Below are 19555 nucleotides of genomic sequence, written 5' to 3'. Positions count from 1 at the left end.
CCCTGCAGTGCCACAGGGCAGCAGGTGACCCCTGGGGACATTCACCCCAAGCAGGGGCACTCAGAGCCTGGTGTCCCCTCCTCAGCAGGCACACAGGCTGGGATGAGCTGGCAGGGATTATCAGGGGGGCCTCATGCTCTGTCACACACAGTGGAGGTGCTGGGGGGCTGCTGGCCCCTCTGTCACTAAACCATGGTCTGGACAGCAGGGCTGGCCGTGCCCCTGTCCCAAGGGGTGACCCCAGGGCCAGCACATCCCACACCTGCAGAGGGGTGCAACACACCCAGACATCCCACAGAGCTTTGGGGGCTGTCACAGCAGGGCTCCCACCCCAGCCTCAGGGGGGGCTTCAGGAGCAGGGCTGGACACAAATGTCACAGCAAGGGAGTCATGGGCTCACATGGGCCACAGTGAAACCTTGATTTCAGGAGGAGAGGAGCAGGTTAGAACTCAGAAATGCAGGTTAGAACAGCCAGAAATGCAGGTTAGAACAGCCAGAAATGCAGGTGAAACCAGGAAACCACAGCTCAGCACCCAGGAGCTGCCTTGGGTGGCACCTGTGTTGCCCGATTGATAAATGACACAAAACTCAGATAAGTTTTGTGGGTGCTTTATTAAGGGCCCGGGGAACTGGGGGACTCATGTCCCAAAATCCGAGCCCCCGAATTCGCATATGGGTGCTTCCCTCTTATACATGCAATTCACAACAAAGTCTCTAAGAAACAGTTTCCCCGTTCCCCTTGCCTGGTCACAGACCCCTTGTGATACATTCCTTGGTTCACAAACAAGATCATTAATCCTCTGCTTATCTTATTCTAAGAGCATTGTATGCTGCCTCCAGACAGGTTAGCATTCTTACTTTCCTGCACTAGTTTAATTATTTATTAAATCCCTAAGACTACCTGCTAGGTTACACACACAAAACTCAACACACTTTTCAACGGCTACAAAACTACTTTTTAACAAACCAGTTCACACACAACTCACTATAATTAAATATTTTGCTAAATTTCATTTCTTTTCCAACACCTGAAGCTGGGAGGGGCAGGGCTGGAGCAGGCACAGACTGGGCTGGGGGATCCTCGTGACCATAAAAACAGGATCACAGACTCCTGGAATGGTTTGGCTTGGGAGGGACCTTAACGCTCATCCAGTGCCACCCCTGCCATGGGCAGGGACATTCCCCTGGCCCAGCTGTGTCTCCATGCAAAGCACTCTGCACCTGCCCCAGGTGTCCCCAGGTTAAACTTTTCCAAGCTCCCAGCACACCCAGGAAATGGCAAACCCGGTATTCTCAGGCAGACTCTATCCCTGCAGCCCAGCTGGCCATCCCAAAGCTCAGGATTACCTGTAAGCCTTGAGAAACTCCAGGAAAGCCAAAAATAAACACAGAGAAAGCAAAGCATTTCCCATGAAACACCATGGGCAGGGAAAGGCTCCCCAAGGCAGCTCGGGGTCATTTATGGTGCCACTGGAACAAATGTCTCTCCCTGGCTGGCAGAGAAGGGGACAGGGACTGAACACAATCCTGGGCCAGCAGCACCCCCAGCCCCTCCCAGAGCCCCTTCCCAGGGCTTTGGGACCTCTCTGCACCCAGCAGAGACACAGGCTCAGGAAAACAGGAATAGTGGAAATGATGTTTAAACAAGCACTGCCTGATCTCCAGACCCCACATTGCCCCCAGTGCCTCAGCAGCAAAGTTTGTGTCATTGCAGAAGCTTGGTCTTGGTAAAAGCTTGGGAGAAAGGGGGAGAAATGGCTCCTTGGGCTTGTGGGTGGCATCAAACCCAAGGGTGTGGTCTTTGAGGTCACCTGAAGATGAAGCTGCGCCCCTCAGCTAGGCTCTGCCTCCAAGCCCAGCTGGAGCCTCCTCTCCCTTCACCCTTGATGTCAGAAATCAAGGTTCAAACCAGGAACATCAAGCCTGGAACATCAAGCCTGGAACACCAATCATGCAGGGCTGAGCCTGATCCCCCTGCCATGTCCAGAGAGGCTGGGGGGACACAATCCCTTTGCTTCCCCCCCCAGGAGGGCTAAGATCCATTTTGTGGCCTGAAATGGAGCCAGCCAAGGGGGGATGCAGCAGCTCTGCCCAGGGCTGTGTCAGTGGGGGGAGCAGGGTGGGCTGAGAGGTGCAGCCCATGAGCCCAGCATGGGCAGCTGCCCCTGGATCCCTGGCAGTGCCCAAGGCCAGGCTGGACACTGGGGCTGGGAGCAGCCTGGGACAGTGGGAGGTGTCCCTGCCATGGCAGGGTGACACTGGGTGGGCTCAGGGTCCCTCCCAACCCAGCCCATTCCATGTTTCTGTGGTTCTGAGCTGCCCAGCTGGCAGGGCTCTGTGCCAGCAGGGCCAGCTCTGCCCTCCTGCCTGCCCACAGCTCCCAGCTGTGCCCTGGGTGCAGGGCAGGGACAGCAGGGGATGCTGCCTGCAGCAGTGACCCTGAGCACCAAAGGGACCCTGAGGACATCCTGTCCTGAGCCCTGGGGACTGCAGGGACACTGCTGCTCTACTGCCACTGCTGCTGTGCTGCCACTGCTGCTGTGCTGCCACTGCTGCTGTGCTGCCACTGCTGCTGCCCCAGCCATGGGTGGTGGATGCAGAGCAGTCCAACCCCTGGTCCCCACAGCCAGCAGTGTCCCACCACCATCCCTGGGGTCAGTGCCACTCCTCAGACCTCAGCACCACCATCATTCACCCCTCAGGACACATCAGGGACAAACTGAGGGAGGGAGAGAAGTGCCTGGAGCTCCTAAACCAACTTGTGCCCGAGAACCACCCTCTGCACTTGAGTGTCACCCTGGTTTTTTTTAAGATTTTCTAAGCTTCTGATGTTTATATTCTTGTAACAAACTTTCTCACACACTTTCTGTAAATAACTCATTGTTTTGCATTCCTTTATGGAGGAGAAAGTTGATGGACTGTTGGTCTGTCCAGTGTCATTGGAGAGGTGGCACTGTCACCCTCCAATCCACTGTCACTTTTGAAAATCTATAAATGTTGGAGTCAGAAATTAAACGCTCTCTTTTCTACCGTGGAGAATGTTGTGTCCACATAATTTTATTTTGTGTCCTATAACGACACAAAAGCTACCAAATGACACTGTTAGGGGGCTATTTACAAATCATAAATGGGACAGGACTGCTGGGAACGTGCCTTGAGCTGTTTTATTCTCCAGCATCAGTCTCATTACATGGTGATGACAATGGGAAGGTGCCACCAGCTCACATCTTAAGCAGCAGACAAAGAATTTAATATTACAACTCACTTTATAAGTTTCTTGACTAATCACACAAATCAAAAGCATTGACAGTATTGACAGTCATTCTATCCAACCACTATAAGCACCTTTGGTTAAACAATGCTTGCTTATTTCAAATACAACACCTGCTTGTGAGCCTTAAACACAATGCACAGAGCTCCATTATTAAGCTTCAACCTTCTTAATATCTTGCTAGATAAACTTTTCTGTAGCTTAGGGAGTTATTCTAGCCAAGCATTAATACACAGACCATTGTTCTATTTGTCCTTGCTTTTCTACAGTTTAAGGAATTTTTCTGCTGACCTATCTCATGGCTGCTGCTTAGCTCTAATCACACTTCTACTGTCTCTGAGGCCTGCCTTTTGCAACTTTCCCAAAACTCTCTAATTTTGTAGATTCCCACACCAAATCTCTTTCAGCCCTGGGACACTGAAGGCTCCTCCAGCCCCCAGAGCCGTTTCCAGAGCAGTTCCTGTCTGTGACCCCAAGCTGGCTGTGCAGATGTTCAGGGCTGCAGATCCTCACCAGGGCAGAGACAGGAGATGCCAGCACACTCCTGGGAACCCAGAGCACCCCTGTACTACAGAGTGCCCGACTGCTGACAGCAAAAGGGGCCTGGACGAACAGGAGGGGAAGGAATCCTGTGTGGAAACTGCTGCTTCTGGACAGGGGCAGAGCCAGAGATCTCCACTTGACCAGAAACAGCTCCAGAGGGCCCGGGCAGAGCAGCACAGAGAGAAGAGCTGAGCCCACACCCCAGCCTGCAGCCTCCCCACCCCGGGATCAAACTGGGATCCCGGCACAAGGGCTGCTCTCAAAGGGAAAGGGACAGACAGCCCTCTAGTGTAAAGCCAATGCTAACCGTGTTTGCACGGCCACAGAGCATTGATCAGGGCCAGATCCATCAGGATCTGTGCTTGGGAAGGAGCCTGGGCACGGGGAGAGGGACAGCACAGCTCCCACTGCTCTGAAAACATGCCAGTGCCCCAGGGATGTGCAATCCCAGAATGGCTGCGTGGAAAGGGACATCACAGCCCATCCAGTGCCACCCCTGCCATGGCAGGGACACCTCCCACTGTCCCAGGCTGCTCCAGCCCCAGTGTCCAGCCTGGCCTTGGGCACTGCCAGGGATCCAGGGGCAGCCCCAGCTGCTCTGGGCACCCTGAGCAGGGAAGGATCTCCCCTGATATCCACTCTACACCCACTCTCTCTCGGTTTGAATCCATTTCTCTGTCCTGTCCCTCCAGATCCTTGCAGTGCAAGTCCCACAGGTCCTGCCGGCTCCCACTGCCCATTTGTCTGTGCACAGGTAAATCCCACATTCCCAAACTCTGGATTTGCTCTGAGGCTTTCCAACAACCCCTCTGCACAGAGGAGAGCGTGGAGCCCTGCCAGCCTTACCCCAGCACCCCCAAAGGGCTCCTGAGAGCCCAGCCTGGCCAGCAGCTCCTGGCACATCCCTGCAAACCCCCATGGGAGCAGGGAAAGCTGAATTTGGGGGCTCCACAGGATTTTCCTTTCTCTCTCCCCTGTGCTGAGAGCCAGGCTGAGCTCCCCTCTCCCAGAGCACGTGGCTGTGTTGTGCTCAGGGATCATTGTCCATGGCTCCCACCATCACCCACAGCCTTAAGAAAGAGGCACAATTAAAATCAATATTTAAAGTCACCAAACAAGCAGAGGGAAATTTGAGCAGCCCCACAATTCACAGTGACAGGAGAACCCAGGGTGCAGGGCTGAGCCTGAGCTGCAGTGCCCAGAGCACACTTCTGCCCACAGCCTTCAAAATTTAATGAAAACACACCGGTTTTAAACACTTCCCCAAATCCAGCTCGCAAAATCTGTCACTTTGATGTGAATGGTCCCAGTCTCAGACTAATCAGTCACTTTTACTTCCTCTTTAGTAGCTACAGACGCAAATGAACTCCCTGCAAACCGCACAGCTCCGGGAGGAGAATTTAGCAGCCAGATGGTTCTTGCAAAAGATTGGTTTTTAACAAAAAAATAAAAGTGAACCCGCTTCCCCCACGAGCAGCTCACGGGAGATGAGGTGACACATCACAAGTGTGACATTAGAGCATCACTCCTGCCACAGAAATGCCCCTTCCTAAAGCACCACGTAAATCACAATTAGCACTAATAAGGGATCAATTAGTGCGAGGCACTGTAATTATCCCCTGCACTCAGGGAGGAAAGGGAAGCGTCCCTCTGGAATGCAAACATCCCTTTGTTTCCAGCAGAAGGTGCAGCACGGAGAGAGAAAACAAAGCACAGAGCGCTGGAGAGGCACCAGGGCTCCCAGAGCCAGGGAGGGAACGGGGCCAGCTCCAGCGGGACCGGGAAAAGATGGGCTGGGCTGGAAACTCCATCCAGGCAGGAGAAAAGCTGGGATGGAAACTCCATCCAGGCAGGAGAAAAGCTGGGATGGGATGGAAACTCCATCCAGGCAGGAGAAAAGCTGGGATGGGATGGAAACTCCAACCAGGCAGGAGAAAAGCTGGGATGGAAACTCACTCCCATCCAGGCCCTGAGCCTCCCTCTGCCCTGGATCCCTCTGCTCCCCTGCGGAATTGCAGCTGCGGTGGGATCAGGGCACAGCTGACATTAAAGGCTCTCAGAGCACGGGTCAAGGACAGAAATGCTGGACAAGGAGGTTCCTGGGAGTCAGCTCCAGCCAACAAGCACCAAAAGGATTTGGAAGCTCTCAGGATGCAGCTCCTGGAAGGAAGAAGGAGCTGATGTCCAGCCCTTGTGCCAGGCTGCTCCAAGCCCCAATGTCCAACCCAGCCTTGGGCACTGCCAGGGATCCAGGGGCAGCCCCAGCTGTACCAGGGCCTGCCCACCCTGCCAGGGAACAATTCCTAATTCCCCATATAGGTCCCAGTATGTCCTGCAGGGTCAGGCAGAGGGAATTATGATGGTTGGGCTGGGCAGAGAGAAGGTGAAGGGAGATTTAATTCCAGCTGGCAGCTGAAAGGATGGCAGAGCAAAGCACACCTTGGTGTGCCAGGTGACACAGCAAGGAGCCACAGCCACGAGCTGCAGCCTGGGAGCTTCAGGTCAGACATCAGGAGAGATTTTCCATCAGCTCCAGTCATGGGAAAGGCCAGCAAGGCTCCATCACTGGGGCTTTCCAAAGCCCGGACAGAGCAATCCCCACAGAGCTGAGCTGGGGTGCAATGGCCCTGCTCTGGAGCCTCCCGCAGCACCTGCAGGGCTCTGGGGTCTGGCCAGCTCTGTGTGTCCCCAGAGAGGTCCCTGTCCCTGCAGGGTGTCAGCACAGGGGGCATCTGAGGGCTGCAGAGCCCCAGGGCAGCTGTGTGTAATTACCATTGATGAGGGACTGCAGCCTGGGGGGCTGGAACCAGGCCAGGGGCTCCTCCAGGAGCAGCCACACAGCAAACACGGGCACAGGACAATGTCTGCAAGGGTCTGCTGCCACCCTGGGTGTCCCACTGCCACCCTGGGTGTCCCACTGCCACCCTGAGTGTCCCATTGTCACCCTGAGTGTCCCTGCTGGCCCCCTGAGTGTCCCACTGCCACCCTGAGTGTCCCTGCTGCTGTTCTGAGTGTCCCACTGCCACCCTGGGTGTCCCACTGCCATCCTGAGTGTCCCTGCTGGCCCCCTGAGTGTCCCATTGCCATTCTGAGTGTCTCACTGCCATCCTGAGTGTCCCTGCTGGCCCCCTGAGTGTCCCACTGCCATCCTGAGTGTCTCTGCTGCCACCCTGATTGTCCCTGCTGCCACCTGATTGTCCCTGCTGGCCACCTGAGTGTCCCACTGCCACCCTGAGTGTCTCACTGCCATCCTGAGTGTCCCTGCTGCCATTCTGAGTGTCCCACTGCCACCCTGAGTGTCCCTGCCATGGCACCTGGCTGTCACCCCTGCTTTTACCCCTCTTTGGCACCTCTGCAGCCCCTGCTCTGACCTCACAGGGACCTAGGACGAAGTTCCCCATCACTCCTGCCCCAGCCAGGGACAGAGCCAGGGACAGAGCCAGGCACCTCCAGGCCACCAAAGGGACAGGGAGCACCCATGGTGTGACCCAAGCTAGGTGAAAAAGGGCTTGGGCTGCAGACAGGCTGTGGAGGGGGACAGGGCATCTCCATCCTTGGGAAGACATCCAAGCCCCTGAGCAGCCAGATCTGGCTGTGAAACCAGCTGGGCTTTGAGCAAGAGGTTCTTTAGATCCCTCCAGGTGTATCCAGATTATAATATCCAAAATATCCCATGATTTCATGAAAGCAGACATTGTGAGCCTGGCTTGCCTGAGCCCTGCAGACAGGAGCCAGCTCTGCTCCTTGAGAGCCATCAGGGTAATGCCTCAAACTGCTGAGCTCTCCAGAAACTGAACTAAAACCCCAGCACTGGAGTGTTTGTGTTGCTTTGTTTCCAGTCTCCTGGATGCTTTGCATGTGCTTGTGGAGTGTTTCTGCTTTCCTTGACAACCAGGGAGGATTCCAAATAAAACTCAAGTGCTCTGCTGATCTCCCGGTTCCAGGAGAGGGACAATAAACGCTGTGAAATCTGCAGAGTGAAGGGTGGGAGGAAGGTGGGCCAGCCCAGAGACACAAACCTGCTGTGGATGCAACAGCAGCCCTCAGGGGATCATCAGTCTGTCACTGCCTCTGTGGCACTGCTGAGGGGGTGATCAGGGACTGCCCAGCTCCACACTCAGCTCTGGGCTCAGTTTAGCGTCCCCTGGGTCCCCTGGGACAGAACTCAGCATCACTCTGAGGACAGGGCTGGAAGAGCTGAGACAACATCACAGAAAGGCTCAGTGACCTGGGCAAGGGTACCAGGAAGGGAGAAACAAGAGCAGACTGCAGAGGCCTTCCAGGAGAACTCCCAGAGCAAAGCAGGCAGGGCAGGGGCTGTGCCACCCCACAGATGTGCTCTCTGTCCCACACCACAGCTGTGCTCTGTCTGTGCCACACCACAGCTGTGCTCTCTGTCCCACACCACAGCTGTGCCCTGCTCTGTCTGTGCCACACCACAGCTGTGCCCTGCTCTGTCTGTGCCACACCACAGCTGTGCTCTCCTGTGCCACACCACAGCTGTGCTCTCCTATGCCACACCACAGCTGTGCTCTACCTGTGCCACACCACAGCTGTGCCCTGCCTGTCCCCTACCACAGCTGTGCTCTGCCCACAGGCAGGGCCTGGCCGAGAGCTGCCCCCAGCCCCAGGGAACCAGCTTTGTCACCTGCCCTGAGCCCCCACACCCCTCTGAACACCCCACAGAGGGTGAGCAGCCCCCCCAGAGCCCATTCCCTGTGTCCCAGCAGTGCCAGGCACACACAGCTCAGGCTGGGGTGAGTTTGCACATTTGAGCAAACTCTGCACAAATTCCCCCAGCACCTCCACGCAAGCACAGCAGGATCCACCCTCAGCCTCTTTCAGCTGATTAAGACTTTCCAGTACAATTGTCCCCTTTTCCCTCAGCCTCTGGAAACCTCCAGGAGTTGCAGCCACAGCAGGAAAGGGGAGGAGAAGGTGGAATTTGTGTCTCATCAGCCTCACTGCTCCCTCCCACAGCGCTGTGATGGAGGAGCCCTGACACCCTGCTCATCACAAATCCCAAACAGCTCCGGCTGGTCTGGGACGCAGCACAGAGCTGCCCACATGGCCACGAGGGACAAGCATTCCCAGAAAGTCCCAGGAGGGACAAACACTCCCAGAAATTCAGTCCCAGCCCTGGCAGGCCCCAGGCTGAGCTGCTGCCTGTGCCAGCCCCTGTGCAGTGCTGCAGGGTGGGTGCTCCTTGTTCCACGGGGGCTGTGCCTCCTGCAAGAAGAAAAAACCTCTTGAGGAACATCCAAAGAGGCGCCTGGCACTCGGAGATGTGTCTCACTGAAGGTGACAGCGGCAGAGAGCATCGCAAATCCAAGGGGAAGAGGACAAACAAACACCTGAGCCTGGAGGGAGCAGCTCCTCCCTGGCCCTGCAGGTGGATCCTGGGGGAAGGGAAGGGAAGGGAAGGGAAGGGAAGGGAAGGGAAGGGAAGGGAAGGGAAGGGAAGGGAAGGGAAGGGAAGGGAAGGGAAGGGAAGGGAAGGGAAGGGAAGGGAAGGGAAGGGAAGGGAAGGGAAGGGAAGGGAAGGGAAGGGAAGGGAAGGGAAGGGAAGGGAAGGGAAGGGAAGGGAAGGGAAGGGGCCCCAGTACCCTCAGGCAGCAGGACTGAGCAAGGCTGAGCAGGGCTGAGTAAGGCTGTGTGTGCAGCAGCCTCAGAGCATCCTCCCCTGCCCTGCCCCCAGCTCACAGGCTCCTCACTGCTTCTGAGATGAAAGGTGGAAAATTCCCATCTGTGCTGCTGGATTCTGGTTGTTCCTTTGGAAAGCTGAGGCCCAAGTCATTGCTGGGGTCAGAAGAAGATTACCCAGGGCCTGTGGCAGCGGGCAAAGGGAATGTGGGATCTCAGTTGGGCATCCCCGTGGCCCTTGCCAGCTTCCAGCTCCACAAGATGAGCGGATGGAGCCACAGCCACTCTCCTGCCCTTGCAGAGCAGGGCAGGGAGCAGGGCAGAGCAGAGAGAGATGCTGTGCGCCAAATGTCCCCTTGCTCCTTCCCACCAGCCACTCCCTCTCCTTTCACTCCTTTATGGACACACCAGGCTCCCGGGAGGTTTCCCAAGCCCAGCCTGGAGCTCCTGAGCATTGAGGGAATTCACGTGCTGCCCACAGCCCTCCACACTTCTCACTGCTTCTCATTAACTCCTCCTCTGGCCCAGCTTTGTCTGGGAAAACATCCCAGATCCAGCAGGGAACAGTGATGTCTGCACCGGTTCAATGCCCAGGCACCAAGTGGTGCAACAGCACCTCCACCTTTCTGCCCTAAAATTCCTCTTGAAGCACATTCCTCCCTAGAAAACCTCTCCAAACACAGCCCTTGATGGCCCCATGGATACACATCTGAGCTCTCTGCCGTCGGCTGGCTAAGGGGGGACAAAGCCCAGAAAATGCAGCGGGTCCGTGATAAAAAATTTACATTATAAAGACAGGAAATACAGAATAATGCAATGAATGGTCTCTTCTCTCAAGAGGAAAAAAAAGGAGCTGCTCTCCCATCGGTGATGTTGATGTAGGTTCTCATATTACACGGGTTTGTATTCGGGTTAAAAAAAAAAAAAAAAAGAATAAGCATAGAAAGCCCTTTTTCAGTAAAAATGAATCGTGTTAATAAGGCAGCAAGTGCTGAGAACAGGGAAAGCTCTGCCTGTCCAACTGCCCCTGGTGGCTATTTCTGGCTTACAAGGCACTTGAAGCATCCTGGCAGCCCACAGTGGGAAATGTAGTCCAGATCCAGCAGGATGGACACTCAGCTAAACAGAATCCCCCAGGTTCGTGAGGACTTTCCAGCCAAACCTGCCAGCAAGGCAGCCTCTCACAGGAGCAATTCATAAACTGCAGCAGAAAAGCAAATAATTCAACCCCGAACTCCTCCAAGCCTTGTTCTATAAATAAAGCCGTTGTAACACAGTTTTTATATTTCATTATCCCCTGTGTTGTTCCACACGGCGCTGGCGGCAGCCGCGAGTGTGGGTGCGTGGGGAGAGCAGCGCTGCAGCAGCGGGGATGGAGCGAGGGGATCGGGCACACCCAGCCCTGCCCGGCTCTGACAGAGAGCCCCGGGCACAGCCTGGCACGGGCACAGCGGGGCATCGAGCCCCGGGCACAGCCCGCACCGGCCGAGCAGGCACCGAGCACCGGGCACAGCCTGGCACCGGCCGAGCGGGCACCGAGCCATGGGCACAGCCCGCACCGGCCGAGCAGGGCACCGAGCCCCGGGCTCACACCCACGGCAGCCCGGGCAAATGGAGGCTCCGCTCTCAGCATCCCCTGCGGGCCGGGGGGAGGATGCCAGAGCCGAGCCCGCTCCCGAGGTGCTCCCCAAACAGCAATAAATTGGCCATTTCGCGTTTCACATCGACACAAAGCCTCTCGAGGAGGCAGCGTGCGGGATGGATCACAGCTCGGATGTGTCCTTTGATCGTCACAAATAAATCAGCCAGAGTGCCCTCCAAAATAGAAAGGGAAAGAGAATGGTATCTGTGTCGCTGACGGGAGCGGGAAGCGAGCCGGGCACGGCACGGAGCAGAGTCAGAGCGGGCAGAGGCTCCGCACGCCCGAACCTCCCCTGGCCAGCCCGGGAGCTCCACCATGGGCTGATCCCTCCCGTTCCAAACTGCAAACCTGGGCTGGCTCCCAGCGAACACACCTGGGCGGCACACGCTGCTGCTCCAGCGGGCTGAGCCCGGCACCGTGTCCCTCCAAACTGGGGCCGCTTCCCGGTGCCCCCGGAGCCCAAGCGGCCACAGCACGGCGGGACCGGGGAGCTCCGGGAGCCGCCGCAGCCCCGGCCCCTGTGCCAGCCCTGCCCAGCCCCAGCCCGCACACGGGGCCGGGAAGCGAAGGTTATCGCCGAAGAGCATGGGAAAGGTTCGGGCAGAGTCCGGCCGTGCCAGGCTGCGAGCTCCGTGCCTGTCTCCTGGCGAAAGGAAAGGGGGTCCAGCCCCGCACCCCCAGCCCTTCCCAGCTTCTGGCTCCGAGCACAAAGCGGCCGGCGGGACCCTGAGCTCTGCGGGGAGCCCCCGCCGCACCCCGGAACCCTGCGGAGCCCCCGGAGCCTCCGGGAACTTCCCCGTGCGGCGGCTCCAGGAGCGGGACGGGCTCGGGCAGCGGGGTCGGGGCTGCGAGCGGGGCAAGCCGGGCTGCCCCATCCCCTCTGCCGCCCGTCCCGGCCTCTCCGCCGCGGGGTGCGGGGTGCGGGATGCGGGGTGCGGACGCGCTACCCCCGGAGGCACCAACTTCCCCCGGTCACCCCAAGGCCGATCTGAGCCAAGGCAGGCTAGGCGGCGGCTGGAGGGGGCTTAGCCCGCTGCTCCCTTTCCACCATCCCTCTGTCCTCGTTCCCTGCCGCTGCCGTGCTCGCGGCTGGAGCCGAGCCGTGCCCGGGGCTCGCTCCCCCTCCGGCCTCGCCTCCGCTCCGCTCCCGCAGCCGCGGCGCTCCCGCTCCCCCCGCGCCCTCCCCGCCGCCTCTCCCGGCCCCTCTTCTCCTCGTGGCACCTTGGCCGCTCCCGAGGACCCCACGGGGGAAAAAAGTTGCGGCGAGGGAAGTTCCCGGCGCCGGGCGGAGTTGGGGCCGCGGCCGCCGTGCCCTGCCCGGGGGAGCCGCGGCGGCGGAGGGACACCGGGGCGCACGTACCTTCAGCTATCGCCCTCTTCATCTTAGGGGTCGGGGAAGGCACGTCCGGAGGCGCAAAGTGGAGCGGCAGCGGTACAATCCTTGGGAAAGCGGGGCAGATCCCGGAGCCAAACTTCAGCCCGAGCGGGGAGCGGCGGCGCACGGGGAGGGGGGGGCGCTCCCGGTGCCCTCGCTCATCGGGGGAATGAGCAGCCCCCGAGCTGGAGTCAGCATCCAGGCGAGGCTCCCCCTCCCTGCCTCGCCTCGCCTCGCCTGCCTCGCTGCCTCCTGCTCGCTCCGCCCGCCCGCCCGCCGCACGCACGGGGCCGGGGCTGCGGCGGATCCCGGCGGGGAGCGGAGCCGGCTGCGCTGGATCCCGGGAGCGAGCGGCGAGCGAGCGGGGATGGAGAGGCGATGAATGTTTTATGGGATCATGTGGTTTGACGTGAGAGGAATCAGCCTAGATCGGATTTACTGGCTGGAGGAGTGAGCGGGAGGACGGGGGAGCCGGGCACGGGCTGGCGAGGGGAGGAGGGGCCGCTCCGACGGTGCGGAGCGCGGCGGAGCCCCCGCGGTGCGGCCGCGGCCCGGGCAGGGCTGCGCGGGGCCGGGCGCTCATTCCTGGAGGAGCGGTGCCACCTAAAGGAAGCGGCGGAGAGGGACGGCCGGGCTCGGCGGGCACCGGGCCCGCTCCCTCCTCCTCCTCCTCCTCCTCCTCCTCCTCCTCCTCCTCCTCCTCCCCGGCTCCCGCCGCAGCCGCGCCCGCACCGCCCGGGCACCGCGGCTCGGAGCCCCTCGGGAGGCAGCGGAGACCTCGGCGGGTGTTTGCCCCTGCTCTGGATCTGCGCACGGGGAGGCGGTGAGAGACATCCGAACGTGCGCTGCCTCCTCTTCCTCACCAGATTCGGCTGCGGCGGGAGCGGAGCCGCTGCTCTCCCGAGGGAAGGATGTCAGAGAGCCCTTTGAGAACTCCTCCCTGTGGCTGAGCCCTCTCGCCGTCCCTGCCCTAGGGGATCCCTCTCCCGCGGGCAGCAAGGACAGCGGCTCGCCTCAGTTTACCCACAGAGCCCGAGGGTTTCGCTGTAGCTGGATTCCCACCCTGCTGAGCCCCCCGGCCCCTTCCCTGGTTCCTGCACGGGCAGATCCCATCTGCAGCCGGCCCATCTGGGCAGCAGAAAGATGGATTTTTATTAAGTGAACTCATTTGCTCAGCGAGGAAAGGAGGAGGGAAGGATTGCACCGGGGAAAGCTGAACATCCACGGTATGGGGAGGTGGTGGCTCTGTCCCTGCTAGGCAGAGCTTCAGCTGCCACCAGATCCGTGGACAATGTGTGCCTGTGTCTGTATCCATGTGAAACCCCACCTGGGACTCTGCATTCAGCCCTGGCGCCCCCACATATGGGACAGGGAGCTCTGGGAGCAGCTCTGGGCTGGAGCCCCTCCCCTGGGAGCCGGGCTGGGAGCTGGGATTGATCAGAGAAGGTTGTGTGGAGACCTCACAGCACCTGCCAGGGTCTGAAGGGGCTGCAAGGAAGCCAGGGAGGGACTTTTCATCAAGAACTGGAGGGACAGGACACAGGGAATGGCTCCCAGTGCCAGAGGGCAGGGCTGGATGGGATATTGGGAATTGGGAATTGTTCCCTGGCAGGGTGGGCAGGCCCTGGCACAGGGTGCCCAGAGCAGCTGTGGCTGCCCCTGGATCCCTGGCAGTGCCCGAGGCCAGACTGGACATTGGGGCTGGAGCAGCCTGGGACAGTGGGAGGTGTCCCTGCCATGGCAGGGGGGGCACTGAGGGGGCTTTAAGGTCCCTTCCAGCCCAATCCATTCTGAGGTTCTATAATGTGTGTAATTGTTTTTACCTGTGTACACTGGGTATAGAAATGCTACTGAGCCTTCATTCCTCACTGGGTTTGTCACCCCAATATTGGCCATCTCTCCAGCTCGCCCTTGGGGTTGTCGTCACAACCACATCCCTCCAAGGCCTGCCCACTTTCCACCTTCCCATGTAGGCATCACTGCAAGTTGAGCCAGGGTTCAGTTTCTCCTGTGTGCAAAACCAGAGGCTGAGGGTGCTCCCACTGACCCAGCCCACAATCATCTGTGGAACAAAGAAACTCCACCAAAGGCACCCAGCTGGACACTTGGGGCAGCTGGCGGTGATTTACTCAGTGTGGGCCTTGTTTGTGCCAACAGCCTCAGCTGGCCCGAGGTGCTGGGATCAGAGTCACAGCAGGGGCTGGGTTAGAAGGGACCTAAAGGCTCATTGGGCTCCAATCCCTGCTGTGGGCAGGGTTATCTTCAATAGGTCCTTGAAACCCCATCTGAAAATGACCCAGGAGAGCTGTCCAGACCCCCTCTAAGTGCAGATGTGATTCTGTGCAGCCCAGGGCCTGCAGCCCCTTCCTGCAGCGCCTGCAGAGGGCAGGTGGCACCTGGGGAGGGCAGGGGCTCCCTCTGGCCACTCTCTTTCTGCTCCTCCAGAGTGCCAAGGTGCAGAGGTGATTCCCTAATCCTCTTCCTTCCCACACCTCCAGCCCAGCTCAGGCATGCCCTGATCCCCTCTGCCCCTCCTGCCTTGCCTGCCCCCTTCCCTCTGTTTGCTCTTGGTAACTCCCAGCTGCCTCCTGCCCATCCTGGATTTTCCAGGAGCCCTGTACGTACTGAATGAACAGGAGAGCTCTGGATGAACATGCTGCCAGAGGGGCAGAGTGCCCACAGCTGGAACACTGGGTCATTCTTGGGTGCCTGGGCCAGCCCATGGCAGGAGCAGCAGGGTTTTCTGGGAATGCCAGGAGAGGTGAGCTCTGGGAAGAGAGCAGGAGCATTCCTGTGCAATGTGGTGCAGCACACTCTGCTGTTTATGGACATCTCATGGGAGGGAGGCTGATCCCACCCTGCCCTGCTCTTGCTGCAGTGGCAGCCCAGGTTAGGAATGTTCTGCTCCTCCCTTTTGAACACACCTGCAAGCACTCCTGTTCCAGCAGTGCCCTCTGACTCCACCATCCCAAGTGGTGCAGCAGGAGAGAGAGGTCACAACGTGCAGGGCATCAAAATAGCAGCAGAAGAAAGGGCCCTGGAGCTGGAATTTCCTGGGAGAGGGCTGGAAGGTGAGCAGGAGCACTGAAGGAGTTAATTGAAGCTCTAGTCACAGGCCCAAAAATTCCTGGTTGTACGAGGGAGGCAGCGGTTGTTTGGCTGACATTTCTGAAAGGTTAATCTGGAAATGGAGAGAACACATCTGTACAGGGCTGGGGCTGCTCTTGCTGCAGATCCTGCCCCTCCTCGGGCTGTTTGCCCCAGCAGCTGTGGCACAGAGGTCACTGGGAGGCAGCTGGGGCTGTGACATTGGCATGCAGGGATGCTCCAGGGTGTGCTCGGGCCTGTCCTGCCCCAGGCTGTGGGACAAGGCACAGAAACTGAGAAACTGCTTCTGCTGCTGTGTGCCCGTGCTGGACACCTGTGCTTCATGTTTCTGTGTCATCTGTGCTACCCATTGCTGTGTGTGTGTGACACCTGTGCTTCCCACTGCTGTGTGTGTGACACCTGTGCTGCCCATTGCTGTGTGTGTGTGACACCTGTGCTTCCCATTGCTGTGTGTGTGTGACACCTGTGCTTCCCATTGCTGTGTGTGTGACACCTGTGCTGCCCATTGCTGTGTGTGACACCTGTGCTTCCCATTGCTCTGTGTGTGTGTGTGACACCTGTGCTGCCCATTGCTGTGTGTGTGTGACACCTGTGCTTCCCAATTCCCTGTGTGTGACACCTGTGCTTCCCATTGCTGTGTGTGACACCTGTGCTTCCCATTGCTCTGTGTGTGTGTGACACCTGTGCTTCCCAATTCCCTGTGTGTGACACCTGTGCTTCCCATTGCTGTCTGTGTGACACCTGTGCTTCCCATTGCCCTGTGTGACACCTGTGCTTCCCATTGCTGTGTGTGTGACACCTGTGCTTCCCAATTCCCTGTGTGTGTGTGACACCTGTGCTTCCCATTGCCCTGTGTGACACCTGTGCTTTCCATTGCTGTGTGACACCTGTGCTGCCCATTGCTGTGTGTGTGTGACACCTGTGCTTCCCACTGCCCTGTGTGACACCTGTGCTTCCCATTTCCCTGTGTGACACCTGTGCTTCCCATTGCTGTGTGTGTGACACCTGTGCTGCCCATTGCTGTGTGTGACACCTGTGCTTCCCATTGCTGTGTGTGTGTGACACCTGTGCTTCCCATTGCTGTGTGTGTGTGACACCTGTGCTTCCCATTGCTGTGTGTGTGTGACACCTGTGCTTCCCATTGCTGTGTGACACCTGTGCTGCCCATTGCTGTGTGTGACACCTGTGCTTCCCATTGCTGTGTGTGTGTGACACCTGTGCTTCCCATTGCTGTGTGTGTGACACCTGTGCTTCCCATTGCTGTGTGTGTGTGACACCTGTGCTTCCCATTGCTGTGTGTGTGACACCTGTGCTTTCCATTGCTGTGTGACACCTGTGCTGCCCATTGCTGTGTGTGTGTGACACCTGTGCTTCCCACTGCCCTGTGTGACACCTGTGCTTCCCATTTCCCTGTGTGACACCTGTGCTTCCCATTGCTGTGTGTGTGACACCTGTGCTGCCCATTGCTGTGTGTGACACCTGTGCTTCCCATTGCTGTGTGTGTGACACCTGTGCTGCCCATTGCTGTGTGTGTGTGACACCTGTGCTGCCCATTGCTGTGTGTGACACCTGTGCTTCCCATTGCTGTGTGACACCTGTGCTGCCCATTGCTGTGTGTGACACCTGTGCTTCCCATTGCTGTGTGTGTGTGACACCTGTGCTTCCCATTGCTGTGTGTGTGTGACACCTGTGCTTCCCATTGCTGTGTGTGTGACACCTGTGCTGCCCATTGCTGTGTGTGTGACACCTGTGCTTTCCATTGCTGTGTGACACCTGTGCTTCCCAATTCCCTGTGTGTGACACCTGTGCTTCCCATTGCTGTGTGTGACACCTGTGCTTCCCATTTCCCTGTGTGACATCTCTGCTCCCCATTTCTCTGTGTGCAAGGGGGTGTCCCGCAGCAGGTGGTGCAGGAGGGGAGTGCCAGGCAGTAGATCTGTGGGGGAGCTGGGCGCTCACAGTTGCAGTGACTCTGGAGAGCAGCCAGCCTCCTCGAGATGAAGCCTCCTTGCTTTGACTGGATAATTACATGTTCATCTCTACCTGATGCTTAATCACACTGGGATCAGTTCTCTTCCTGCACGTTGGGAGTCTTGTTTGCACAGTGGCATCCCTCCCTGCTCTTTCCAGCTGTGAGCACAGGGCTCCCAAACGATTTAGGGCACATTCCTGGGCCTGTGGGCACTGAGGGAGGTGGATGTGGGGAAATAGGGCACATGAAATGGGAATTCATTGCCCTTTGCTGTGCTCACACCCACTGTGACAGTGTTCACAGGGGTCTTAGGATGAGGGAAGAGACGGAGATCTGACTCCATGTAACAGAAGTCTTCATTTATTATTTTATGATATATATTACATTAAAACTATACTAAAAAGAATAGAAGAAAAAATTCTCATCAGAAGGCTAACTAAGAATGGAAAAGAATGAATCACCAAAGGCTTGTGGCTTGGACAGAGAGCCAGCTGAGTGTGATTGGCCATTAATTACAAACAACCACATGAGACCAATCACAGATGCACCTGTTGCATTCCACAGCAGCAGATAATCATTGTTTACATTTTTTTCCTGAGGCGTCTCAGCTTCTCAGAAAGAAAAAATCCCAAGAAAGATTTTTAATGAAAAGATGTCTGCGACACACTCACCTCTTTCTTTTTTAGCAGAGCCTAAAGGAATTGACTCCTGAATCCCAGTATTGAATACAGTGTATCTTGCTCTGCTCCAGAACAGGCTTTTCACCTTTCTCCCTCATGGCCTTGTGGCTGCAGCTGTCCTGTGTCTGATGGGGCTGGGAGCACCTGAAAACACCTCTGAGAGAAGCCAGATGCAGAAAAGGGCACCAAAAGACCAGGAGTGTTTTTCTAGTGTAAGGGGGACAAGATGCTCTTTTAAGGTCCCTTCCAGCCCAGACCATCCTGGCACTCTGCCTTGAGTCTCTGCCACGTTCTGGCGCTGCTGTGCTCCCAGGAGGCAGGGGGAGATGTGGGCAGGCAGCAGCTGGGGATGTCACCTGCTGCAGTGTGACACCCCTGTGGCACAGTCACCTGCAGAGGCACAGGAACACCTTCCAAAGCATTGTCCCCTGCTATGGGGCCTGCAGAGACACCTGCACAGACACAGGAACACCTTCCAAAGGAGTGTCCCCTGCTTTGGGGCCTGCAGAGTCACCTGCACAGACACGGAAACACCTTCCAAAGGAGTGTCCCCTGCTTTGGGGCCTGCAGAGTCACCTGCACAGACACGGAAACACCTTCCAAAGGAGTGTCCCCTGCGCTGGGGCCTGCAGAGACACAGAAACACCTTCCAAAGCATTGTCCCCTGCTCTGGGGCCTGCAGAGACACCTGCACAGACACGGAAACACCTTCCAAAGGAGTGTCCCCTGTGCTGGGGCCTGCAGAGTCACCTGCACAGACACAGGAACACCTTCCAAAGGAGTGTCCCCTGCGCTGGGGCCAGGCATGGGCACAGCACAGGGCACACCCAACTATAGAGCTAAAGAGGCTCTCTAGAGCCACCACCACTGCCCTGCTGACAGAGTTTGTGTTTGACACCTTCTACCTGCTGACTTTGTGAAGGGTACAAGGCCATGGCTCTGTCCTGGGCATTTCCAGCAGCTGGAGCATGGCCCCTGCAGCCTGGGGGGCACTGGGAGGTGCTGGGGGGCACTGGGGGGCACTGGGGGCACTGGGACACACTGGGGGGCACTGGGACACACTGGGGGCACTGGGACACACTGGGGGACACTGAGACACACTGGGGGCACTGGGACACACTGGGGGCACTGGGAAGCACTGGGGGGCACTGGGAAGCACTGGGGGCACTGGGAGGCACTGGGAGGCTCTGGGGGGCACTGGGAGCACTGGGAGGGCACTGGGGAGCACTGGGGGGCACTGGGAGGCACTAGGGACCACTGGGAGGCTCTGGGGAGCACTGGGAGGCATTGGGGGACTCTGAGAAGGACTGGAGGGCACTG

At 57.9% G+C, this 19555-nt stretch overlaps 1 protein-coding gene across 1 annotated transcript in view; it reads right to left on the bottom strand.

The window, feature by feature from the left end:
- The window catches only part of RTN4R (reticulon 4 receptor), a 92324-nt gene extending 79654 nt beyond the window's left edge, over positions 1-12670 (bottom strand). The window contains exon 1 of the mRNA XM_058816870.1: positions 12461-12670. Within this exon, the coding sequence (XP_058672853.1) occupies positions 12461-12482 (22 nt within the window). The 5' untranslated portion in view covers positions 12483-12670. The remainder of the gene's footprint in view (positions 1-12460) is intronic.
- Positions 12671-19555: the final 6885 nt, after the last annotated feature.

Source organism: Ammospiza caudacuta, chromosome 18 (genome assembly GCF_027887145.1).
Source record: "Ammospiza caudacuta isolate bAmmCau1 chromosome 18, bAmmCau1.pri, whole genome shotgun sequence".
NCBI classification, from domain to species: domain Eukaryota; kingdom Metazoa; phylum Chordata; class Aves; order Passeriformes; family Passerellidae; genus Ammospiza; species Ammospiza caudacuta.
Note: the sequence above shows the minus strand (reverse complement) of the source record. Positions and strands in the feature narration are given on the sequence as shown.